This window comes from Gymnogyps californianus, chromosome 19 (assembly GCF_018139145.2).
Source record: "Gymnogyps californianus isolate 813 chromosome 19, ASM1813914v2, whole genome shotgun sequence".
Taxonomy (NCBI): Eukaryota; Metazoa; Chordata; class Aves; order Accipitriformes; family Cathartidae; genus Gymnogyps; species Gymnogyps californianus.
The window spans coordinates 905,189-930,250 of NC_059489.1; the positions used below are offsets into that span (position 1 = coordinate 905,189).

General features: G+C 48.3%; 2 protein-coding genes across 2 annotated transcripts in view; both read left to right on the forward strand.

Annotated features, from left to right (window-relative positions):
- RNF213 (ring finger protein 213) overlaps window positions 1-12,767 on the forward strand; it is a 50,633-nt gene extending 37,866 nt beyond the window's left edge. Inside the window, exons 46-65 of the mRNA XM_050908684.1 lie at window positions 514-704; window positions 1,022-1,150; window positions 1,999-2,109; window positions 2,353-2,595; window positions 3,251-3,332; window positions 3,961-3,995; window positions 4,325-4,419; window positions 5,183-5,342; window positions 5,671-5,851; window positions 6,690-6,781; window positions 7,024-7,275; window positions 7,596-7,728; window positions 8,433-8,516; window positions 8,888-9,068; window positions 9,195-9,396; window positions 9,544-9,621; window positions 9,932-10,129; window positions 10,954-11,043; window positions 11,152-11,330; window positions 11,882-12,767. Coding sequence (XP_050764641.1) covers window positions 514-704; window positions 1,022-1,150; window positions 1,999-2,109; window positions 2,353-2,595; window positions 3,251-3,332; window positions 3,961-3,995; window positions 4,325-4,419; window positions 5,183-5,342; window positions 5,671-5,851; window positions 6,690-6,781; window positions 7,024-7,275; window positions 7,596-7,728; window positions 8,433-8,516; window positions 8,888-9,068; window positions 9,195-9,396; window positions 9,544-9,621; window positions 9,932-10,129; window positions 10,954-11,043; window positions 11,152-11,330; window positions 11,882-12,035 — 2,870 coding nt within the window. The 3' untranslated portion in view covers window positions 12,036-12,767. The remainder of the gene's footprint in view (window positions 1-513; window positions 705-1,021; window positions 1,151-1,998; window positions 2,110-2,352; window positions 2,596-3,250; window positions 3,333-3,960; window positions 3,996-4,324; window positions 4,420-5,182; window positions 5,343-5,670; window positions 5,852-6,689; window positions 6,782-7,023; window positions 7,276-7,595; window positions 7,729-8,432; window positions 8,517-8,887; window positions 9,069-9,194; window positions 9,397-9,543; window positions 9,622-9,931; window positions 10,130-10,953; window positions 11,044-11,151; window positions 11,331-11,881) is intronic.
- Window positions 12,768-12,876: 109 nt separating this feature from the next.
- Window positions 12,877-24,641, forward strand: ENDOV (endonuclease V). Its single transcript, XM_050908645.1, has 9 exons — window positions 12,877-12,932; window positions 13,475-13,646; window positions 14,834-14,968; window positions 15,408-15,447; window positions 15,550-15,662; window positions 15,772-15,840; window positions 16,509-16,637; window positions 22,896-22,972; window positions 24,043-24,641. The coding sequence occupies exons 1-9, from the start codon at window positions 12,877-12,879 to the stop codon at window positions 24,071-24,073; spliced, it is 822 nt and encodes a 273-aa protein (XP_050764602.1). The 3' UTR covers window positions 24,074-24,641.
- Window positions 24,642-25,062: the final 421 nt, after the last annotated feature.

Sequence of the window (25,062 nt, forward strand, 5' to 3'; positions counted from 1 at the left end):
ATTTGCTGACCCAATAAAGGAGAACAGTGTGTGGAGAATCTCAGATACTACGCAGTTCATGAAGCATTGAAGTGCGGGAATGTAACTAATTCCAAGGGACTGCAGTGTCCAGCCCTTGTATTTCGCTAGCCTGACATCCTCAATGCATCCCGGGAGATCGTTCTTGGGGAGCACTGTCACCTTGGCAGTTGAGACAATGGAAAGCCATTATTGAGCAAGATGGAAGAGCTCTGAGAATGAACTACCAGTAAATGGGAAAAACTTGTCCTTGAGAGAAGGAAATGGAAGTAGAGTATGTCATCCCCTGTCGAAGAAATAAATCATTGTCTAAAATCCAGCTGCGGAAACACTCTAGATAAGTATCTGAGGAAGAGAGGGCTCTCAAGTTCTCCTGTGTAGTTAGTCAGTACTAGTAAAAGGGGCTTAGTGCTACAGCTAGTGCCAACAGAAAAGTTTTACAAGGTAGGATGTGGTTTTGCCTCTTTTTTTTTTTTTTCTTTTTTTCCCCTCCAGAGCAAGACCAGGTAGAGGAGAAGCAGCGTTACCTGGCAAATGTGAGGGTGTTCTGTAGCCTTACCAAGAATGACTGGCATCGTGTTTACCTAGTCCGGAAAATTGCTAGTCAGTATGGGATGGAATTTGCTCAGAAGCTTGTCACAGAGGCGCAGTTTAACTGGGTGTTCCCAGTGGAAATTCTGCAACAGGTAAAAAAGAGGTGTCTCCTTGGAGATGGCTCTGGTCTCCTCTTAGTCATCAGCTTGTGCTGCTTTGGGGTGTTTCTACTGTTGCGTGGCTCTTGGGGGACTCACCACAGTGGGAGTGGTTGTGAAGATGACTTATCGTCGCTCTCTATTGAATGGAGTCTCTTACGGCAGTGAGAAGCCATTTGGGTTGCCATGCCTGCCTGCTGTCTCTTTGCGAAGGCTGAAATGCCACAGTTCTGAGGAGGAGGAGGAGGTTCTGCCTTGTCCAATGGCTGGTTAATGTCCACAGTGCTCACCATGGGGTTTTCCCTTTGTAGGTACAGAACAGCCAGTCTAATCACATCGATCGTTACCTGGCATGTGGCAAGAATTACAGAGTCCTGCGTGATGCTGTGGGGAAAGCCATGATTGAGTGCAAGACTGAGGGTCTTCTAGAGGCAGAGAAGGTAGGGCACATTCTCCTCACCATAATCCTATTGTGGGTTCTGGATGGCCAGGGTTTAAGCTTTATGTGTTCCTGTTGACAGTGTTTCTTCCAGTAGAGATGCCTGGGTTGCATTTGCTTGAAAGTTACTGTGGCTTATCCTGGCAGACACACATGTTTGTTTTTCTCACCTGTGTTCTAGCATGCATAACTCTGAGGTTATTCTGTTGGTTGCCTCATCCTTGGTTTTCTCCCCTTGTAATCTATCGTAGCAGTTTGTTTTACAGTAAGCAATACAGGCACCTTGTAGCCAACTGACAGGAGAGTAGGCAGATAATCAAAGAAGCTTCATGCCCTCTCCTTGCCTGCCCATATCTGCCTAGCCTTGTGTCTTGCCAGGCAAAAATCAAACAGAAATCACTTCTGTGTAATTGTAACTTTTTTCCAATATGTATTTTGTGTATGAAAATCTTCAGGAAGAAGTTTGCAAAAAATGCGCCTTTGAATGTCTCGGTACCATCTATTATGCCCTGGTTGTGATTTATTTTTTTTCACTTGCGTGTTGATTTGATTTGAAGAAAGGCATGTGCAGGTTGCTGCCTAGTGAGATCGCACTTCTGACTGGATGTTAGAAGAATAAAATACTTGAGAGCTTTCTGATGTAAAACTGTCAATCAGCTTGAGTGCTGCCAGGTTACTCATTTATGGCTTGAACAGCCATTTCTGCACTATCCCCCTTCATTTGTGGGGAGAGCTTTACTGCAGACCTGCTGAAGCCTGTATATCCAGTAACCAGCTGGAACCTTGTCAAACTTTAGCTGTGACAGCTATAGCCTCTTCTGTGCGGTATCATCAGTTCTTCTTTTCTAGGCATCTAGCAGCTCCCCGGCTGTACAATCTGTCCATCTGCTCTTGGCTATTTTCAGAGAGGTCACTGCCCTGTATGGAGTTAGTGACTCAAGTCTTCATCCCAAACAGCAGGTAAGATACTTCACTTTGGAAGCTTGTGACAAACATGCTTCATTGATGAGGATGAATGAGATTGGAATCATTGGTGGAAGAGCCTTTTGTTCTTCTGCCCCAAATATGGTTATGTCCTGATCCGAGCAGACTGGAAATGTTTTCAGAGCAGGGGCAACACAGCATGGGAAGCAGCTGATAGTCCTCTTCAGTTTGGTGGGCAATGTCATGCTGGTTTTATTTCTTTTAAATATGTGCTTTCAGCAAAAAGATGCTATGACTAAGTTCATCCAGAACTCCCAAGTCCTGAATTTTCCGGACCTGCAACACTTTGCAGCTTCTCTTGTGATGAATGCACTGCCATCTCTGACAGTGGATCCTCAAAGCTTCAGCCACAATGGAGCACTAATTGAAATGGCTGTTCATGCCGCAGCTGTCTTGCTGTGCGGGCGGAACCCCGTCCTGCAGCCCCTGAGGAATCTGGCATTCCATCCGCACACCATGGAGGTAAAGAGATTTAACTCAGATGGCAATTCAGCGTATTGCTAGTTCGTTCATGCATCTGCTGGATCCTCTATAACCTAACCTTTCTTAACATCAAAAGCACCAACTTAATGTTTTAGCTGTGAATTACCAATGCATGATTATTTCAGTGTTGTTGGGATGAATTAGCACAACAAGCAGCTCTGGACTGGTAGCTTTTCAGGGTACCTCTGCATCCTGAGCAGTATCAGGCAAATACTTTTGCTGATATTTGAGTGAGCAAGTCTGAAAGCACTTGGCAGGTCATACTGTGGAGACCTGTGTGCTCTAGAGGATGATGGCTCGTGGAGCCCTAGGCTGAGTCAGGGCGGAGGGATCTCCTGCTCTACTTCTTCTGGCTATCCAAGGCGTAAGGAAATGTGCTGGTACACACCAGGATACATCAGGCCACCCCAAGAATAATCCAGTTCAGGATGTCTAGAGTGCACAAGCAAGTCTTAACAATATTGACAATTCTTAAGAGTGGATTTTCAAAGGTAGAATTGGAAAATGTGCATGTACATCATCTGCATGACCTCTGCTTTCAGATGTCTCTTGTTCCCCATCATGAGTAAAGAACCAGTGAGCGACTGCTGATTTATATACTAATTTGTCACCTTTTCTCCTTTTTCCTCCTTAGCACTCTTTTCTGCCTACAATGCCAGAAGATATAATGGCTCAGGCGAGGGCCTGGGAAGGACTGGCCACTCTGCGCTGGTACAGTAAGTGCTCCTGACTGGCTGTGAAAGAAATTGAAGGATAATCCTTGGGTTTTGAATGAAACTGTTCCAAATGTGAGGACAGACACACTCCTCTTCTCAGCATGAGTTATCCTTTGTAAATTAAGATTTGTAGCTACGGTTTATGTGGGTAATGCAGCAAAGTGCATTGAGCTTCTGTTTAGTCTCAAGCTTATAGCTGTTTACAGAGTTTGAGAGTGCAGAAGACCTGTCCTGTTACTTCTGGCAATGTTAAAGTGGTGTGAGCAGAAGAGGAGCACTTTGCCACCTTCCTGGCCAGCTTTCAGTTCTCTGCTTTCCGCAGTGGGATCTTACTGCAGACTAGGAGTTCAGGGGTGGGAGCATTCATGCTTACCAGCCCATTTGATACTCAGCAGCAGAATCTTTCAGGCTTCCATCCCTTGTTTCTCAAGGAGAGAAGCACTGAAAAATTCCTTGGGTTCCTATATGGGCCTATCACTCCTTTGAGCTTTGGGACAGTCAGTGCTTTGGATTAGATCTTTAAGCATATTTCTTGCTCCAAGATGATGGTCCCTGTGAAAGGGAATAACAGGGGCTTTGTAAATGTCTGTCTTATAATACTGTCCTGTTTGTTTCTCTTTCTTGATAGCATGTCCAAATGGCCACCCCTGCACTGTAGGAGAGGTAAGAATTTGAGACTGGTGGGTTTTTAAGCAGGTAGTGTTTTCAACAATAAACTGTTTTATTTAGTTTACTCGTTTTAATGTTCTATTGCACAGTGGTTCATTTTCTAAACTCTATTGTTAATCATTTTGCCATTGTAATGTAAAATTTGGAATAGCTCTAACACAGCTTATACCATAAATCTAGGAAACAAGAGAGGCAGAGGCCCTTTGCCCAGTATATAGCAGTTTGTGAATTAACCAGTTACAGCTTGGATTTGTGTTTCATTCTTTCTCTGCTGGAGAGGCTCTTACTCTGGAATTCAGTTTTCTCATTTTGCTTTTTGCTAGTGTGGCCTCCCCATGGAAACTAGTTGCTGTCTCGACTGTGGTGCCCAAGTTGGAGGGGAAATGCATAAGCCACTGCGTGGCTTTCAGGAATTCCGGTATGCTTTGATTCATTAACCTTTTCAGCGCTAAATGATGTCATACTTGCCTGTCATGCTTTGAAGGCAAAAGGTACCAACCACTTCATGCTGCTGCCTGAAAGGTGGCACGTGGGATTCCCCATTGGCTCGGACATTGGCCTCTAGGGAGAAGAGGCTCAGCTGTTAGGAGTGCTGGTATAACTCTGACTTTGCAGAAACTGCCTTAACATAAGAACTTGTCAAGCTGCTGGTTTAGGGTTTTTCATCTCCCTGCTCATCCAGGCTGATACAGGTTATGTGGTTCTACACCAACATCTAGTAATAGGCAACATTTTCTTAAATGGATCAGCATGACTGAAGAGTTTCTACCAGAGCTCCGGTAACTATGACTTGTGCTCCCTCCTCCTCAGTTCTCTGGATTAGCACTTACAGCCCTTGTGTAAGAATGTTAAAGTTACGAATTCTAACATCAGTGGCTTCTCATCTGTCCAGTGTGGAGTTGGCTAATCTTGCCGTACAGGGCTGGATGTTGCCTCTTTCATAGAAAACATATTAGGAAGAGATGTCCAAAGAAGAGTAATCAGCCAGCAAAACTAAACAAATTGGCTTATTTGTGTACAAAACTTACTGGAAGTCCTCATTCCTCTGTAGCACTTTCAATTGGCAGCTTTTATGGCATTCAAAGAACTTATGGGTCAAAAAGACATTACTGGGTATCAAAGACATCTCTTGTGTGTTTTTTGTCAAGGCAAAAACCCACTATATATACGCTTTCCAACAGGACTAATGAAGACAGAACTCAAACTGGCCACATACTTGGAGATGCACAACACAGAAAAACAACGGCAGTGTCTGATCGGGCCATGTCCCCAGTTGTCTTCGTTCTGATACGCTTGCTCACACATTTGACGATGTTGCTGGGAGCCACAAAAGATCCTCAGGTATCTTCCAATAATAGTTCCAAGTGGCCACATAAAATGTAGTGAAAGCTTTGTATGATGCTGGTCCTTTTCATCATATTGCCAAGTAACTAGGGTAGCCTTTCAAGATGCAAGACCCAAATTCACTTCCCCCCTTGTGCAGGAGTGATTTTGGTTCCTTCATGCACTTGCATGCACGCGTATACACACATACCTGCCTTTATTTGTTCAAGTGGTAGGAATCCTATAGGATGGAGTTGACTTTCTGGTAAGACTGTGGTTCTGCATGCCTTGTGCTTGAACTGGACGTTATTGGCTATGCTCATTCTTGCCTGTTGTTGCTCTTCAGTCATTGCAAAAGATTATCAAGCCACCAGTGCGCAACTCGGTGAGTTTCCTGCAGCAGCATATTCGGGAGGACTTGGCACAGCTGACAAAAATTTTGGGGAAGAGTGTGGATGAGACTATCAACATCCTTCATCTTGTCCTCAGCAGCCTCCTCAAGGATTCCCATCAGCACCCAGGCCAGTGTAAGGACAACTACCTGCCATATCACATCTGCAAGCTATATGAGCATTTTAAGGGCAGCAGTTATTTAGCTTCTTTGCTAATAGACCATTTCCAACAGGCAGTAGCTGAGCTGAGGAGGAAGATGCAGAAATTTGAGGCTTGTTTCTTACTGTAGGGAGTGAAGAATTTTTGGCTGTTTACTTCTCTTTTGGTCGAGCATGTGGGGTTCGCAAGATTTGGTGCATAATTCTGAAAAGGAATTATTGAATAAATAACCTCATGACATGTCAGAGCTTTCAGCTCACAAGCAGAGGTACTACTCAAAGCACAGTAGCTCATGCTGCGTATAATCTGTATACTATACTGCCCTCTAAATGACTACCAAGAAGCTATTTGGTAGAAGAGGGATGGCAGAGTATCGTTCACGGTTGAATCTGGAGTTCAAGTTGACATGAGTCATTGTGTCACATGAGGGATTTATATGTAATAGCCATATTTTTAGTGTGTGACAGCACAAATCAGTATTCCAAGCTCTGTTCTTTGGTCTGCCATTGATCATGGTCTGACCTTGGACAACTTGTTTAACCTTTCTGGGATTATGAATGACTTGTATAAATGTCCACATCATTCAAATGAATGACTGGACTGAAGGTTCTGAGAACCTGCGATCACTGTGTGCTGTTTTGGATGGTACTCTCCAGCTAGACCAAGATACTCGGTTAGCTTCTAGGACCTCTGTCATTGCTCTTGGCTCATCATGCTAACTTGCAAGGATGTCACATCTGGAAGCTTAGAGAATCTGTGCTTTCTTTTAACTGAAATATTGCAGATGTAAGAGACTAAATATTCCTGTTGCAGGGCCAGTTCAGTTTGATGTGCTCTCCACCAAGGAGAAGAGAAACAAATGGGAAGAAATTGTTGCAAACACAATTATTGTTCCTGAATTGGAGGTGAGATTTGCTGTATAAAATTTCAGTAGCTGCACAGTTCAGAATCCACTTATTTGGAAATCTGACCTGCTGTAATATCTGTGCGACACTTTTCACCCAGCTGTTCCTAAAGCCAAGCCATCTATGACACAACTGCAGGTTAACTTTAACTTGTAGGGGTATATTAAGGAAATATACTCTAGTGGAGGTTCAACATGGCAGGACACTGCCAATTCTGATATATTTTTTTTCTTTTAATGCAGGATTTGGATAAAAAACTTCTGAAGTTAAATAGACAAATACAAGAGGATGAGAGAATTTCTTCCAATCCAATAGTGAAAATAGTGTATGGTGACCCAGTCACTTTCCTGTCCCAGCTGCCAAAGGACAGTCACATACATCACTCCAAGATGTGGAGCTGCCGAAAGAGGATTTCAGTGGAGAACCTGGGCCACGTAGTCCAGCAAAAGAATGCCAAGGACACTGTCCCTCTCCTTTGGAAGTTTCTGCAGAAGGTGAGTGCGACACAGGGATGAGAGACCGCAATGTTCAGAGATCAGTTCACGGAATTACAGACTGGTTGATGTTGGACGGGACTTCTGGAGGTCATCTGGTCCGGCCCCCTGCTCAGGCAGGGTCGCCTGCAGCCAGTTGCCCAGGACTAAACCACTGTTCGATTATACAGTGTCTTTATTCTCATAACTTTCTATAATCTTGAGAACTGCACGTGTAAAATACTTCTTCTTTTAAACATTTAAAAAGTAATTCCATAAAAGTATTCAAAACTGGTTTGTCCAAGAACAACCTTACTCATAGGCCCCCTTTCCTCTTCCAGGAAACAGAACTGAGGCTGGTTAAATTCTTACCAGAGATTCTAGCTCTGCAGAGAGACTTGGTGAGGCGATTTCAGAACACCGCTGATGTCAAACACTGCTCGATCAGAGAATTCCTCAACGAACCCCTCTCAGGTGAGAAGACTCCGCCAAAATTGTAATTAGTGAAACAAAAAGCCCTGGGTAGTCCAGTTGAAAATGAAGGTGAAAACTTCTCTTGAGCTTGCAATCTTAAGCCCTCATATTTTCCTTTTAACTCCCATCCAAATGAATTGGAGACCTTAACCCTGGAGTTATGCTTGGAAAAGTCATCAGGTGACTTTAAAGAGAATTAAGCACAGGAAGATTGTTCACAAGGGGTAGGGACCCTGCTCAGAGATAGGCAAGATAAATCCCTGAGTGCAGCAGTGGGTATGTTGAATTTTTAAGCTCTGTCCTAGAGTAGGGCCTGCCTAAAAGGTGGAATAGATCTCCATCCCTTCCATTCATGAGCAGCGCATAGACATTTTGTGGCAACTCCTTCAATTGTACTTAAGTACAATTACTGATGTTTTTAAGTACTAACGGAAAAGTACTTAAAGGTCATGCAGAATCAGACCAAGGATCCATCCAGCCTTGTAGCCTGGGCCAACCGCAGACAATAATGGACGAATATAAACAAACAGAGCAAATGACTCAATTTGATACCATTAGAAAACTGTTTGTCTGTTTAGTCTCTCTTGATCTGTTTGAGCAGTTGCCTAGAGTTCAGTGCTACGCTTTGAAAATTCTTATATTGCGGAGTTTCATGGTGTTGCCAGTAAAAGGTGTTTCAAGGATTCGTCTCTGTTGTTCCTCAGATGTGATGAGGGACCTGTTACAAAGGAGAGTGAATGTGTTTCTGACTGTCTGGAACAAGCTGAGACGCTCGCTGGACACCGATGGTGAGTACCGTTCTTTCCCAGCATTGTTTTGAGTGATGGAAGCAAGAGCTTGCCAGCTGTCAGACAATGCTTCTCTACTATTACTCTTTGACAGTTCAAGTTCCTCCCATCAGTGATGCTGAGACATATCCTCAAAACTGACCTTGGCCATTAGAGGTTTAAGAAGATCTAGGTGCAAATGGAAGAATTTGTTTCCCTCTTCTAGTATTCTCACCTGAACTTGCTCCCTTTAGCGCTTATACGTAATAGAAAGAGCGCTGCTTTTTTCAGGTTCTATACTTTCTCCTGACCTGGGTCAGCTCAGGAGAGGCTTGCTCATCGTGGGCTGGCTCTGGGCCATCTCAAGCAGTCTTCTCTGCCTTTTATTTCAGGGCAAATTAAGCTTCCTAAAGGCTACTGTGATGCTGACCTGACCCTGGACAACAAGCTTGAGGTCCTTCTGCCACGTCGACAGGGCCTGGGCCTCTGCTCCACAGCCTTAGCCAGTTATCTCATTAGTCTGCACAATGACTTTATCCACTCAGTGAACAAACACATCAAGGAAGAGGATAGGTATGTTGCTACTCCAGCTAGGCGTGTTTTGGGGGGCTCTGTTGTATTACCTGCTACCACTCAATCAGCTTTCCCTGCCTGATAAACGCTTCTCGCTCTAAATGGAGACTGTTTTCTTTTCTGCAGGTACTTGATCAGTCCGTCAGAAGTGGCTGACCTGCACTTGATCAGTTATGAGGTTGAGAGAGACCTGATTCCTCTGATCTTGTCCAACTGCCAGTACAGCATGGAGAAGGGAGGGGAGACGTTGCAGGACTTTGATCTGGAGAGGATCCAGCAGCAAGTTGTCAGCAAGTTCCTGCAGGGGAAACCACTCATCACCCTAACGGTAGGACAAGGCAGCTAGCTATGTTTTCTGCAGACAACTTCTTGGCTGATGTTGGAGCCCTGCAGTGTTTGCTGCAGCCAGGCATGCACTGCAGCAGGGTAAGCAATGTTACCAAAGCTTTACAACCATGGGTTTCTCTCCTGACAGGGAATACCTACCCTCGTGTACAGACATGATCGGAATTATGAACAGCTATTTAATGATGTCAGGAATAAGCTGGATCAGGTGGGTTTCTGCATTGGAGGAAACAGGGCAAGCATGTGACCCCTGCCATCCCAAGAAATGTTAGGTTTGTCTTCTGTCACTTGCCTTCTTCATCTGAAGGCTTGTCTGCTAATCTCTTGGCGTGCCTTGACTATGTACCAACTGGCCTTCTTTTGTCAGTGAGGATTTACAAAGGAACAGGATATAGTTAAGCATTTTCAGTTTCCTAAATCTGAGGCTCTGCTGTCTTCCATGACTTTAGCAACTTCAGCAGCAATAAGAAATGGCTCTAAACTAATATTAGCAACTGCTTTGACTTCCTGGTTTTCAGAGTGCTCTCCCCAGTTCTATGATGAACATGATCACTGGGGAACTACAGTCTTACAGTGATGTCTGTGATGCTTTGTCCGTCACTGAAATTACCTTGGGATTCCTGGCCATGGCTGGAGAGAATGCTGAAATGCTTCTGACTGACTACATCGAAAATGTTCTGCAGATGGGTGATCAGACAAACCCTCATGTACTGCACGTGAGTCCTGAGAGCATAGCTCTTACTCTTACAGGATAAAATCTGCGCTGGTTTATACTAAATCCAGCCAGTCTGATCTCCAAGCCCAGCAAAAGTTCAGCTTGAAAAGTTATGTGATAGAATTCCCTCCCCACCACATTCAACAGCAGGGGGGAAACAATTTTCACTTCCCCTGCAAGCAGTGTTTGCAAGGTGGGAGCATCTAACAGCTTGTGATGCTCAGCAGGTTCTTGCAAAACCCTACAGAAAGGTCAGGTGCAGGATGTGCAGAAGGTCCAACTCTTCTCTGCAGATCCAAGCCCTTCTGTCAGCACCAGGAAGGAGAATTCTCAGTTGAGTGTCAGCATAATAAGTTGCAATGCTAAAACTGAGAAAAGGGAGAACTTTCAATTATGAGTCAGCTTTCGGTGACACTGGCTTGCCTGGTGCTGAGCAGGACTGAAAATATCCCTTTACCTCTCAAAAGTGGTGACAGGGGAAGGTTTTATCTCCTAATGATGTGTGAAAAGAGACCCTTTACTGATAGGGGGCAAAGGCACTATGTTATGACAAGTATGTGTGACATAGCCCTATCGCTTTCCCACTCCCTTTCATGATACCAAAAAGATGAATTATTGAAGGCAAAATGCAGGAGAGGGAGAGAGGAGCCTATTGCAGACGGGCTTCTATGCCCAGGTTAAAAAGGCTCAATGCACTCCCTGCTGAACTCTTTGCACTTGTGCTCCTCTGCAGTTTTGACCTGCATGGGCAGGGCAGGGTGGGGACAGGTTCCTAAATACATCCCTTACAGCCAGGTTCACTCCATATATGTGTTTTTCTTTCAGGCCCTTAGACGATGCCGCCTAAAGCACAACATAGCCCTATGGCAACTTCTTTCTACCCGCAAATCTGAGCAGCTTCTGCGCCTCAAAAGGGTAAGGTACACTGGTAACTTCAGTGTCTAACCAGCTGTTTCCTCTTCTTGAAATGAAGTTGCTCAAATGTGTATGGTTGGTTGTTTTTTCCCCTCACTGCATTTTCAGGATCCATTTGTAGACATCAGTACAGTCTACAAAGCTGAGCTCACTCCAGAGATTGCCAAGCTCCTCAACACCTTCCTCGTCCACTCAAGGCTGGAAACCTTCCTGCAGGAGCTCCATGAAATGATCATCTTGAGGCTGAGACGTGTCCAAGCTGTGGATGAATTCAGACACACATGGAGGTAACAGAGTTGTGCAGCCCACACCAACCTACTGTTGTTGTTGTTGTTATTAACTTAGGCTTCTCTGCGTCTGAAAATGCATGTGATGGAAACGGTTCCCTTGGCCAATGACTGCCATGCTGGACACAAAGCACAACCATCAACATTAAGAATATGCAGCTAGTTCTAAGACACACTGCCTGTTGCTGGCATGTATGACTCTTCTTCATCTTACACCAGCTATTTTGGGAACACTGCTGGAATAAACCAGGAGCTGCTGTTCATGAGCACTAAACACAAGCAATTCTGCAGTCACTCAGATGAGCACACTCAGCTTTCCACACACACAGCTTGGCCCTAACAGCTTGGTTCTGACCTGCACCCTCCCATTTCTGGGTTCTTTAGCCTCTCTCTAAATCTGACTGGCTGTTCAATCCTTTTCCTTACAAAATACACATATTAGAACTCTGTATACTTAACATTGGTGCATTCCTACCACACAAAATACTGTGTGGCATCTGTAGTTTGCTGTACACCATCTATTAATACTACTTTTGCTCTTTGTTTTCCAGCCTGAAGGAATCGCTCATTCCTTACCTTGATGCAAAAGACTCCGAGTTAGCTACGGAGCTGCAAGAGATGTTCCCAGATGAGATTCTTCTCTCTCATGCTACTGCTACGTGGAAAGCAGCCGCTCTGTTCAAAAGAGAGCGTAGGGAAAGCTAGGACCACTAGCAACACTTGGTCTGTTGGACCTTCCCAATACACAGGGAATTTTAGTGCCACGAACATGTGGTGCCAGTGAGATTCTGGAACCTTGAAGGGCTGTTTTTTTGGGGGTTTGGGTTTTTTTTTTTTTTAAACAAACTTCAGCACCAAAGGTATGACGCAAAGATTAGATGCTTTCATGCATCAGAAGGATGGTGGAGAAACAAGACTGCAGGTATAAGCAGAGACTCTTGAAGGCATCACAAAAAACCAAAACCCCCCAGCTGCCTGATAAAGATGAAGGATTTTTTTTTTAAAAAGCGTCCTTCCCTAGTGCTGGGAAAGGTGGTTTTTGTTTGGCTTTTTTTTTTTTTTTTCCTTCCAATCTGCATTTCTCTTGACACTTAATTGTCACCAAGATGCAGAACAGTCTCCCTTCCTTGCCGCTCCGTTGCCCTTCACCTGCACCACCTCCTTCGGTTGCCCCAGGGCGGGAGGGCTCAGCACGTACCGCGGCGGAGCCCCCTCACCGCCCCTGCAGAACCGGGACCAAGTTGGAAAAACAAAACCACCGAAGGAAGCCGCTCCTTCGCTGCCTTAACCTCTCGCTGCGGCAGAGCCCTCAGCTGCCCCCACCCCGCCGTCGCCGGTGCTCGCTGCCGCCTTATTCCCCGGGCAGGGCCCCTCTCCCGGATCACCGTGTGCCCCCCCCGCGCCCCGGAGGTGTTTCCCAATAAAGCTCGTTTTCTCTCCCGCTTCCTTCGCCGCCGCGCCCGGAACGGCCGCTCTCCGCCCGCGTTCCCGGGGGGGGGGGGGGGAAGTGGGTGCCGGGGGTAACGCGGGCTTCCGGCGCGGCGCCATGTCGGGGCGCGGAGCGGAGCCGCCGCCGGACGCCACCCTCCGCCGCTGGGAACGGTAACGCCGCGGAGCGCTCTGCGCATGCGCCGAGGGGGGCGGTGGCTATGGCAACCGTACGCTGCTACGGGCTCGGCCGGGCCCCGCGGCTCCGCGCCGCGGCCGTTGTGGGTTCCGGGCTGGGCCTTGTATGGCGGGGTGGGCCCGGCGGCGCTTCCCCCCTTCTCTCCCCCTCGGTACCGGGCCAGCCGCGGCGGGGTCCCCTTGCCTTCCCTTGGATCCCCTTCACCCCCTGCCCCGTTCACCTACGGCCCTCGTGAGGACAAGCACAAAATGAGGGGAGCTGCATCCCCCGGCTCCCCTTGTCGGAGAAAGTGGAGGGGTTCCCGCGTCCCCACGGGTTATGGGGCCCCTTGAGAAGAGCCCCCCCCCGGTGCTCTGCCCCTATAGTGGGGTGCGTGGGCTCCTCCTGTGCCTGCCGGCCACGGGGGCTGGTTCGGTTCGTGCTGACCGGGATGGAGCAGGGCCTCGGTGTTAGGCGAGGCCTGGAGCCGAGGAGGAAGGGGCACCCTTTTCACTGCGGCTGTGTGGTCTTTCGCTAGAGAGCAGGCCCAGTTAAAAGCCAGCGTGGTTGAGGAGGACACCGAGGAGTGGCAGAAAGATTCGAGTTTTGCAGGACTGGAGAGAGTGGGAGGTGTGGACTTATCTTATATCAAAGGAGATGACACCCGTGCCTGCGCTTCCCTGGTCGTTCTCAGCTACCCGGCTCTTGAGGTAACGGCAAGTGAACAACTTCACTCCTTAGGGTTGTGTCCAGGTGTGCAATAACATGAGGGGTTTTATAGAAAACTTGCACAAAGGCCATTGTCCACTGTGCCTCTGCCTCACAGGAGATCAGTAAGTTATCACGTGTATGTTCAACAGAGCCTCCAACCGTACGTTCTGCAAAAAAGAGAAACAGAGAAAAAAATATGTGTAAGGGTTTAGACATAAGTTTAGGAGGATGCGATGCAAACTGCTCCTAATTGTGAGAAGTTTGCAGGATTACTGGGCGCTTACAAGGTGTTGAGGGATAGGTTTAGTATACATTCAAATTAGTTCATAAATCAGAAAATACCGTGATGAGATGTAGTCCGTGGTCAGGCACAGAAGTCTGTAACTGGTTTAGGTGTATATTGAATATAATCAGTCTCGGTCACTAACCAGAAGGAGACAGAAAGGACCATTGTTATTCAGTGCCGACCAAGAGAGGAAATTAAAGCATTTGTAGCACTCAAACAGCAGATGTCTTGTTTGTGAGTTCTTGCTGGGAATCAACTAATGATATGGGATGTAACGCATAAAAGCCTTTTCAAAACCGCCATGAATCCCACATCCCACAGTCATTTTACTTGAATTAATAAAGATTTTTGGTCTCTTTCCCAGCTTTCAAAATGATATAAAAATTATCTTTAACTATAAAAGCTATAACAAGCAGAGAAATAAAGTTTGATATTGGCCGCTGGGATTTTTATGAACTGAATTTCAAATTCTGCCTTGATTCTTGACTTGCCCTGCACGATTGTTTTGTTGTCCTGTCTGACAGGGTTTCTTTTGGCTTATCCCTGCACAGAGACAGACACCCTTTGATAATGCTCTGACTGGGTGAACTTTGAGGTCCCCCGCTGTGTATTTGAGTAGCTGCCCTAATTTTGTTTCAAAGACTTCACTCTCAAGCAGGGTATGGTAGGTGATGTCCAGCCCTTTTCTGTCAGCGGTCCATTATCCACCCCCTTCTCTAACTGAGTGACGGACTGACACAACCCAATGGCCTTAGCTTTGTGGGAGAGATCCAGAAGCAGAGTATTTTGAAAAAGATGAGATTAGGGGACATAAACCAGAGGAGATGCCTCTGAAACAGTCAGGAACCAACCAGCAAAGTCCTGGAGGTCATTGTCTCTGCGCTGTCCCACTGCTCCCAGGTGCTGTACGAGGATTGCCGGATGGTGGCTGTGAGCGCCCCGTACGTGGCAGGATTCTTAGCCTTCCGAGAGGTCCCTTTCCTGGTGGACGCTGTTCAGAGGCTTCAGCAGGAGGAGCCCGGGCTCAAACCTCAGGTGTGGCATATTTCTTTGTCCGGAGTTGAGATGTCATGAGGGCGCAGAGTACTGCTGAGAGGTGTTCCTCCCTCTCCTGAGACCGCACTGTCTGGCTGTTTTCCACTGGCGGGGCGGAAAGTGCAGTGTCAGAGTTGTATTGAAGCATCTGTTGCCCTTTCCTTAGGGACCAGGGACGCTAAGCCAAGAGCAGCCAGGCCACCCCCGGCAATGGGAGTCCCATTCTGTGTGCAGCACTGGTGAAGAGTGCTGCCAGCCACTAAGAGCTCATGCTGCTGATCATTTAGAGTCAGGTGTAGACAGCACCGCAGGAAGACCCTTATAGAGAGAAGAAGGACCGAGACAGACTTCTCCTTCCTCACGGGGCCAGCTTCACTGTTTGCTTATCGGAGTGGCTCTCAGTGCACAGGAAATAACACTTCTTTTTTGGCTTTTTCAGGTACTTCTTGTAGATGGGAATGGCCTGCTCCATCCCAGAGGTAGGACTTTACTGGAGAGCCCAGCTCTCCAGGGTCCCTGTGCTGCCGCTTGAGATTCCTGTTCTCTGGTGTCCTGCAGTTACAGTGACTCGTTGTTGGCAGGATTTGGTGTGGCCTGTCACCTCGGCGTCCTGGCAGATCTACCGTGCATTGGAGTGGCCAAAAACCTCCTGCAGGTGGATGGCTTGGTCAGGGATGAGCTGCACAGAGAGCAGGTTAGGCCAGGCTGGGAATTTATTTCCAGTCTTTAATATCCCAAGAGAATTGGGACAGCCGCATACGAGTACTTCCTAACCAACTGACCTTGTGTGTGTTTATCCCTAGATTCGTTCCCTGCAGAGGGAAGGAGATACGTTCCCACTGACAGGCGCCTCGGGGAGAGTCCTGGGCATGGTAAGCTGCGGGGATTTTCCTATTCGCTTGGCCATCAAGTCTTCCAGCTTTGTGTAGCTGGGAGAACTGGAGGATGTTGTCTCTACAGTGGGACTGTCTGACTGTCCCAGTGATACTAGTTCAGGAAGACACGGTGTGAACAGGTGACCAGTAACACTGCTTTCCCCTTTCGGTGAGCTCAGACGTTTGTAGAAAGAGTTGACAGTTCAGGTGTTGCATATATTCATGTCCATGGCTATGGCACCTGAGGTGCCATGCTCCAGCACCCCCGTTCGTGAACCCCAGTCAAGGAGGGGTGCCAATTCTGTAGCAGCTTACCAGGATGCAATACGGGAGCGTCTGACTCAGAAGAGCGCTTGCAGAAACGGGCAGATGTAAGAAACTTCCTGCGTCTGGTGTTATTTCCACACAGCCTGCATCAGCAAGGCTCTGTGCTTCCCAGAGCAGCGTGAGGCATTTGGGGAAGGGCCACAGGGGTCCAAAAGGGCAAACAGTCCCTAGGAGGAGATACTGGGAAGTAGAGGATCAAGAAGGCTGGGAGTTACCAAATACAGAGCCACCATCCCACCTTCTGAAGGCAACTGCCTAGCTTATAATTCATCTGCCACTCTGTATTTGTTAAAATAAGCCTCTTAGGTATTTGATCTTTCTTGTTTCTGAATGCACAGGTCCTGCGTAGCTACAACAACAGCTCTAAGCCGCTTTATATCTCTGTGGGTCACAGGGTGTGCCTGGAGACAGCTGTGCGCCTAGTCAAGTCCTGCTGCAGGTTCCGGATCCCGGAGCCCATCCGTCAGGTACAAAAGCAGGGGAGCTGAGGAAGGGGAAGGCAGGCCTGGAGCAGGGAAGCAGGCAAGCAGGCAGCGGAGGGGGCTGTGGCTGCCATGCCTGTGGCGATGTTTCAGAGCCTCAGTTTGCCGCTCATCTGCAACTGACAGTTCTGCAGCTGGCACCCTTCTTGCTGGCCCGTTCTCCCCAGCCTGTTGTGGTGTTGTTTACGTGGTAGTTAACTGATCCTTCCTTCTTCCTTGCTTGTTCTTCTGACGCAGTGCCCAGAAGCGCACACAGCCCTTACTGCAGACCCAGCCTGACTGATTTCTTGGTTCCTCTCTGCAGGCAACTTCTGTCATGCTGATGTTAATACACAGGAGCTGCAAATGCAGTTTTCCTGGGCACTTTGAGCCTAGCACAGACTGCAGTGCTGCTCCTCTGGGCTTTTCCCTGCTACTGCACTCCGCAAGGAGCTGCAGGCTCTGGGGCGGCAGCCAGCCAGTAGGTGACAGCACTGGATCACCGTCAGTGAGCCGCAGCTGCCACCAAGGCTCAGCTTCAGACTCATTAAATCACAGCAGGGCTTGAGGAAAGGATCTGGAGAAGTGTAAAGCCTCTGGGACTTCTAGCCTGACAAGTGCTTCCCTTCTCTCAGGGTCACCCTGCTGTTAGTGGCTTAGGCAGGCCAGACCCAGCGACTGCCCAGGGAGCAGGGCCCGTTCAGATGTCCGTGTTTGTAACGTTGCCCTGGAACACGCCGTTCGCGTTGCTACACCGCTGTGCTTGTCAGGTGTCTGGCCACCTTTGCTCTGCAGCTCCTCGGAGCAGCACTAAGGTGATCCTGCTGAGGGCTGTTACGCAGTCTCTGCACACAGGAGCTTCTCATTGGTATTGCAGTGTTTTCTGAAAACAGAGTCTTGAGTCTATAGTTATAAACCAGCCAAAATCTAACACCTTAGAGCAAAACAAACCTTGAAGTGTCCATAGCAGAACTGGAGTTTCTGATCTCATAAACCAGTACCTGCCAGACGGGAGTAGGCTGATAGATCTTCTTATGTAATCTCTTCCAGCAAGGGACAGATGCCTCCGCAGAGCTCTGAGCTAGCTCTGCAGTTTGGCATGTTCAGAGGAAAGGGGAAAAGCATTCCCTTTGGAAACGAAAAGGTGTCTTGGAGCTTTTCATCACCCTTGTTTCTTTTCCATCTATCTCCAGTATTTGTCTATGTTCTGAGACTCTTCCAGTTCTCTAACTACGACCTTTATTTAAAGTGATGGAATGAATTGTTGTCGCTTTTCTTACAGAGAGATGAAAAATCCAAAAGGGAGTGTGTTTACTGTAGAGGTAGAGGAATGGCAGGAGATAAGGACACTTAAACCTTTCCGTGGGACTTCTCCCTGTTGCAGTTCCCCTGTATGGTAACTGTCACAGATCTTGACACAGGACAGTGCTAGAAGCCTCAGCTCTTGAGCACCTAAAGCTGGAGTTAGGAGGTAGAAGGCTGTGGGGATTCCTGCTGTGGATTACTTCCTGGGCCTTTTTGCTATGGTATGCTCCCAGGACAAGCTTGCAGGCCTGATGCGTGATGTGCTTATGGCTTTCCCAGTGTCCTGAAAGACTTCTGGATCATTAGCTCTTAGTTTGTAAGTTCTGGTAGCCCTAGAAGTATAATGCTCTTAAGAGAGTTCAGTTGCCCATACCTTCTTGAGGCTGTGTTTACGGCTTGTATGAAGGCAGTACTATGCTGCAGCATGTGTAGTGCTGTGCAACTGTTGTGGGAACTTAAACCTTCTACTTTCCTAGCGGTATGGCTGGCCAGTCCGTGTAGGGTATGTTGTGCTTCTTGGGCATGCAACACTATCTAGGCAGTGATCGGAAACAGTTTGATTTGCATTCAGCCCACAGTGTGGTCGTGCTTCCAAAGGAAGTGGCTGTGATGCAGGTGAGAGAAGTGATCTTTCAGAGAAAGCAGAGGGAAGTTCATTATCACCTACAATCAGTATTTACATCCCACTTAGTCCTTATTCCACGTGTAAGTGCAAGGCCAGTCTGGGATAATTTTGTTTGCATGGGGGTGATGTCTCTGCCCAGCCAGCTTGTGAGATTTTGAAGTTCTTCTGCAGAGAGTTGGTCATGTGGAGCTACCCAGACAGGGATTGAGGTAGGCAGGAGCTGTCATCCCAGAATAATAAGCAAAGCATTCAGACTGAGTGGCACTGCAACAATAGCAAGCCCTCCTGAGAGCAACTGCCCTTGACTGCTTCTGGCAGAGGTCAGAACCCCTCTCCAGTGTTCGCCCACGCTCCAAGCCTGCTCAGACCCAGGATCCCCATGCACAGCGGGGAAACAGAAGCTTTTAACGCTCTCCGGCTGACAAGGATTGCACTGGGACCGATTCTGCTCGCGCTGTTTCGGGTTCCTGCTTGGCTGCCCACCAGCCTCCAGCTCGCTTGATGATCCTTTTAGCTCCAGCTGGCATCTTGCCCAGCCGCTTCCCGCTGGCTCAGGCCGTGGCTGGTGGGACAGCCTGATGTTGCTCCAGCCCACCAAGAAGGACAGAAGTAGGCCTGCCCAGGGCTGTGAATTTCTGCAGGTCACTTCGTGTGAAATATTAAACGCTTGCCCTTAGGAGGACGGAGAAATAAGCCATCATCCCTCTCCTCTGTGTGAATAGCTCCTGCTGCCCAGCAGGGAAATCAGTAGCTGATATCCTGAAACTCTTAACTCCCTTCAGATGTGCCCCCCACTGCAAGCTTGCTGTGTACACAGGGATCACCACTGCCCCTCATAAAATAGGCAAAGCAACAATTCCAGACCCTAATGCCAGCACTAGTCCCCTCTGAAAATAGAAACAATCTGTGAGGATTATTACAGGACAGTTATCCATCTTATTGATTAGCCTCTTGGTTAATACGCTGGGTTAAGCTGTCTCTCAGCACTGCGTTAGGAGTGAGGACTGGCCAGTAAGTTGCCACCTAATCAAGCGTTAGCTTATGTTATCAGCAGAACGTGGTTGGGGTTTTTCTTCCCTAGAAAAATAGTTTGTAGATGTGACTCTTGCTACCTTGGTCTCCCAGTAGGGACTCAAACAACCTCCTTCCCTTGTTATAAAATACATCACGTAATCTCTTATCCTGAAGAGTGATCAAAGTTATTTGTCAGTTCAGTTATGAAACTGTCCAATTATAGAGAGAAGGGGAAAAAATCTCCCAAACAAACCACCCCTTATGTAACTATTTTTCATTCTCGAGCTTGCAGAATTGTTAAGCAGTTGTGGAGCTGCGTTTCCAGCAGTAAGCAGGCAGAGCCTCCACCTGAGAGGTCTGTCTAGGAGCAGCAGGGATGGAGGGGTGGTGAGGAGCTTCTTGAGGTGCAGGAGAGACTCTTCAGAAGTAGAACAGCGATGAGAGTAGCAGATGCTTCAAGGACAGCCACTGGGGATGCGTTAACCCACTTTATTAGCATGATCATCATATGCCGTGAAGCTTTTCCAGCTGGGAAGGTCACATACTGCTTTTTAAGTGAAGAGAGACACTCTGCCTTTGAGGTGGGGCCCAGCAGCTGTTCTAAAATGTCATAGCGTAGCGGTGTTTTTGAGAAAGGAAGTTTCTAAAAAGAAGAAAACTTTGAGGGAATGTAAAAATCAACTGCCAGTTCTCTAAGTTGTCCAAGAGCCCAGGATCGGCGTGCGTGTGATAGCATCTAAGAGTCTTCTGCTAGTATGGTGCAGCACAGGAAAGCTGAACAATAACGCTTCTGGGGGACAAGAACATCCAGTAAATGTCCAGCAACACTTTTTTACAGCTCTCGGGATTTCCGTTGGTGTTCACCTTGCCCCACTCTGACCACACGCTGTCCTGCATTGCTGATAAGACACAGCAATCTAGTTTTCCTGGTGAGCTCAGGAGGGCTCGTGTCACAGGAGAGTATATCAGAAGAGGAAGGGAGGAACTGGACACTTGCATGAGGATGGGTTTGATGAGGCTTGGTGATGGCTCCAAGCTCGATTTCAAATGCGGAGAGCAGTAAACCATGAATTTGGTAGAGTCTCAACATTACTCCTTTTGATTTTGGAACTGGAAAGCAGAGCCCAGAGCACAGATACGGCCTGGCATCTTCCTTGGCAGCTTTGCCTTTGGACTCATGAGGTAGGACAGTGTGAAAGGTGCGTCAGTCACTTGCCTTGCAACTGCTGCCAAGAAGCGATAGAGCCAAGGATGTGCTTGTGTCTTGTCTCTGTTTGCTTTTAGTGGATGTTTTTACCTGCTTTAGCTGCATAATTACCACTGCACAGCCAGCCCATCAGGCGCATAGGCAGGATGAGCCAAGCTCTTGCCTAGGGAAAAGGATATGCAGCAGACGAGTGGTGTGCTTCTCCATCTGTTGCTGCATCATACAACTGCTGGAACAGAGGAAGGAAAGGGATGGGTACAAGAATGGGCAGTGCCAGCTTCTCTCTTTTCATCCCATGTCCTGTTGAGAACTCGCCTGCTGGATTGCCATATTCCCAAACTCTTCACAGCCCTCTCCGTAGCCTTGTTCCCCCTCTCAATTTACAGCTTCCTGTGGAGGGCAGAGTCCCATTTCTCAGCTGATGAGTGACCAGAAAAGCTAATCCTTTGGGGACATCACAGTGTCACAGCTATAAAGACCATGGATGATCCTGGAGCGCTGTGAGCCTGGAGGCTGCAGCCTGCACCTGCTTGCAGTGCCAGTGGGAGTCCCTGTTAGCATAGTCCTGGGACACAGCTTCTGTTCCACTGAGTATACAGTGAAGGTTATTGCAGCAGAGTCCATGGGGCATTCTGCTGCTCTGGGACAAGTCAATAAAATGCTCCAGTAGTTCCCCACCTTTTGAGGAGGGATCTGTGAGCCACTGTCTCATGCTAAATTGCCTTGCAATGCTGCAGAGATCTGCCTCCACGTCCATATGGTTTTGGCACTCCAACAACTTTCTGGGGGCCAGGGGACATACTGCTTTTGTACATCAGTATAGGCTGAAGGATTTTGCTAGCTTTGAGCAAAAGGGATGAAGAAGATCCCAAGAAATAGAAGAGTGGGCACAGTCCTGGGCTGAAGGGGAGTAATTTGGTTTGGGCATCTTTATCTGCAAGCATTTTGCTGATGCACAGGAACTCCTCAGCACTGCGGAGACCTGCATGTGATCACGGCATGCAATCCCTTTACGGCGTGAGGGTGATGGAGCAGCTTCTGTTGGTTCAATGGGAGAGCTGGTTTACTTTTTGGAGTATCTCCTCTTGAGGGAAGGCAGACTTACCTTGCTGTGAAGTTTCTAACAAGTCTATTCCGTCTCTCATCAGACAGTGATGAGCTAGTGCTGTGGAAGGCCTGTGAAGGAGCTTAGCTGCTCATTACAGTTTCCTGCATTGCATTTAGAGGTGCCTACATGTGGAAGAAGTCATTTGGGTCAGTTCAAAGGATGAAAGCACTAGACCGCTCTCAGACTCCCAGGTCTCCTCCAGTCTGGCTCTGCTGCCAGGGTTCATCAAAGAGGGGCTGCAGTTCTGGCATAGAGATAAGGCACAATGGAAAAGCAGCCCATCACCTCAGCAACTCCCCCTTTGCCAGTGAACACCTCTTCTTACTAAGCCTCTGGAAATCCTTGCTGGCCTGTCACATCCCTGGACGATGAGGAGGGCATCTCAGGAGCCGTTCAGTGTAGGTGTAAGGTGAGGGATTCCAGCCGGGTCGGTGCTTGCTGCGAGAAGGCTCGCTGTGCTGCAGTGTGTGCTGGAAGCCTGTGCTAGTTCCTCCTCTGGGTCCCAGAGGGACCCTTGGTGAGGGCTCATTGCACTCAGCTGCAGGCGGGATTTGCTGAGGAAGCCCAGTCTGGGTCCTGCTTTGGCTGTTCATCCTGCCGTACTCGGGGTAGGTCAGGGCTGAGCGGACCTTGGGCGCTGGCTGGCAGGAACTGCCTGTGCCCAGTGTCTCACTTCCTTACTCCTATGAGAAGTAAAGGGGCAAACAGCAAGGGTTCAGGAAATGTCATTTCTGCTTCTGAAATGGACAGTACCCCAGTAAGGCTGTTTGGTCCAGGACCCTCTGTTTCTTCATTTTAAGTCTTCATTCTCCCAAGCAGCTTGCAGTGAGGCACAGAAACCAAACAAGGAAAGAGACGTGCAGGTTCCTCTTTGCAACACAGTCGTACAAGAGCTATTTGTGATGTACTGACATCAGGGTGTGCGGGGACATACTGAGATAAGAAAGGGGAGGCACCAAGCAGGCTGGTCAATCCATTTTCACTCATTTTCCTCCTTAATTCCAGGCTGATATTAGATCGAGGGAGTATATTCGGAAGCAGCTGTGTTCACCACTGGAGGTCATATCTTCTGGGCCAGAGAGGTAGGTGTGTGGGCAGCCCAAGCAGCTGCCTCTCCAAAGGGGATCTGCTCATGTAATGATCTTCAGTAATGGCATTAAAGGGACAGATGGGGTAACAAGGTGAGCTCAAGTGACATCAGGACATGTGCTGCCTCCATAAAGGGTGATTTCTGGTGATTGTAGCCATGCTACTTCCCACGTTTCTTCCGCAGAGCGCCGTGTCCTAGGCTGGGGAAGGTCGTTGGGGATTTGGTCTGTTTCCGGCGCCAGCGATAAGCAAAGCACTAACGCCCACGGGCGTGACACGAGGGTGAACAGAAATATCCTGCAGGGAGCTGGTTTCTGCCCCCAGAAAGCCATGGGAGGGTCAGACTCCCCCACTCTTACATAATGTAGGCCAGCGGCTGCTCTGTTTATCGGTGTAAATCCATAGCAGGTCCACTGAGGCGTAGGAGTTCCTTGTATTGTGGCTACGCTGCCTCTTCAGCATAGTTCCCGAGAGTGTTGTTGGGTTCCCTCAGACCCGCGCCAGTACCAGGCTGGACAGATACCAGATAGCCCTGCCTGAAGAGCTGCTCGGGGATGAATGAAGTGTGTCAGAACTCAAAGCCCACCCTGCTCTGAGGGCCCAGAAGGAGTGAAGGTTGCTGGTGGCAGTAGTGAGGGATTACTTACGCTGACTGAGGCAGCTCTTACGGATTCCTTAGGATACCTGGATGGTGCAACTCATTGTGCTCTGCTCAGCTCCTCTATTCTTTGAGTCGTGCAGCCAGAAGCAAAAGACGGGGCTTTCTCTGCTCTTGTAGTGGCCGTTGCACAGCATGGCCAGGCCGTGGGTGTCCCCCGTTTGTGCTGGAGCTTCATCTCTAACGCCTCTGACACCTTCCTGCCATGGCAGAGGCCCAAGCTCACACAAAGGCTAGCTAGTTTGGAGGTCTGTGCAACAGAAAAACCAAACTCATTCCATTTATGACCGTATATCTCAAAACCAGTGTATCTGAGCCCCTTATTCACCAGGTGACATAGTTATTTGGTCTTCTTGGTTTCTAGTTTTTTTTAAGTCTGTGACCCTTCCTTGTTTTTGTTCCTAGCAGAAAAAAGGAGGCTGAACTGGATGATTAGTCTGATGCCAGAAGAAACTGCAGGGCTCCTCTTCACTGGATCCTGATCCTCTCCTCCACCAACACTGTGGTTCTGTCAAGTGCAACAGCCGAGTGCCACCCCAGGGGACGGCAGTGCAAGGCCGTGTCAGTCAGGACAAGGCCAGCCACTGTGCGCGGTTCTGGTGGGCAGGCGGGTCAGCTGCTGTTCAAGGATAATGTTTAGAGCATATTTCTCAGGGTTGATTTTTAAGCATTGTAAAAATATTTGTGTAAGCAAATGTACATTTGTAAGTTTGCAGCAGCTTTCTTGAGTACTTGGGCAATTGCAGGAGGTGATTTACAAAGAGATGCTGAGGCACTTAACTTGGTTATAAACAAACTCCAGAGCTGGCCTTTGGCTCCCACCACAGCTCTGTGGCACAGAGACTTCCCTTCTCGTCGTTTTTGGAACAGCTTCTACCCAGTCCCTGCAGCCTGTACTCTCACATTCACTTTGCACGTCCCCGGGGAACAGAAGCCCAGGACGCAGCTCCGGCTGGTCCTGACAGACGGGCAGAGGACGCTGCGTTTCAGGTGGGCGTGTGACTCACGAGGGAGGGGACGGAGCCAACAGTCTGCTGCGAGTTTTGGAAGAGGCTCGGAGGTCTGAGCTCCAGGACCTGAGAAGCTTTCTGTCTGTTTGGTGTCAGTGGCTTCTGCGCGCCTGCTGCCGTGGTGCCATGCAGCAGGGACCAGACCTCGGTGGCTGCGTGCGGGTCGTTATCTGCGCTGGGCACATGGTGCTCCAGTGTTGCTGGTCTCGGTGGGAACTTGCTGTGCATTGGTGCTGAAGCACGATTCAGATGGAAGGGCGTTATGGTACCCAGACTTGCTTGGTGGTACTGTCGCCCTCTGTGCAGTGACTGAGGCAGGGGGCTGATGGTGCAGACCAGCTCTTCCTGAAGGAAAAATCATCTCAGGGGAAAGGAGAATTTCCCATCAAGAGGAATGGGGAGGGAGGTCCTTCCT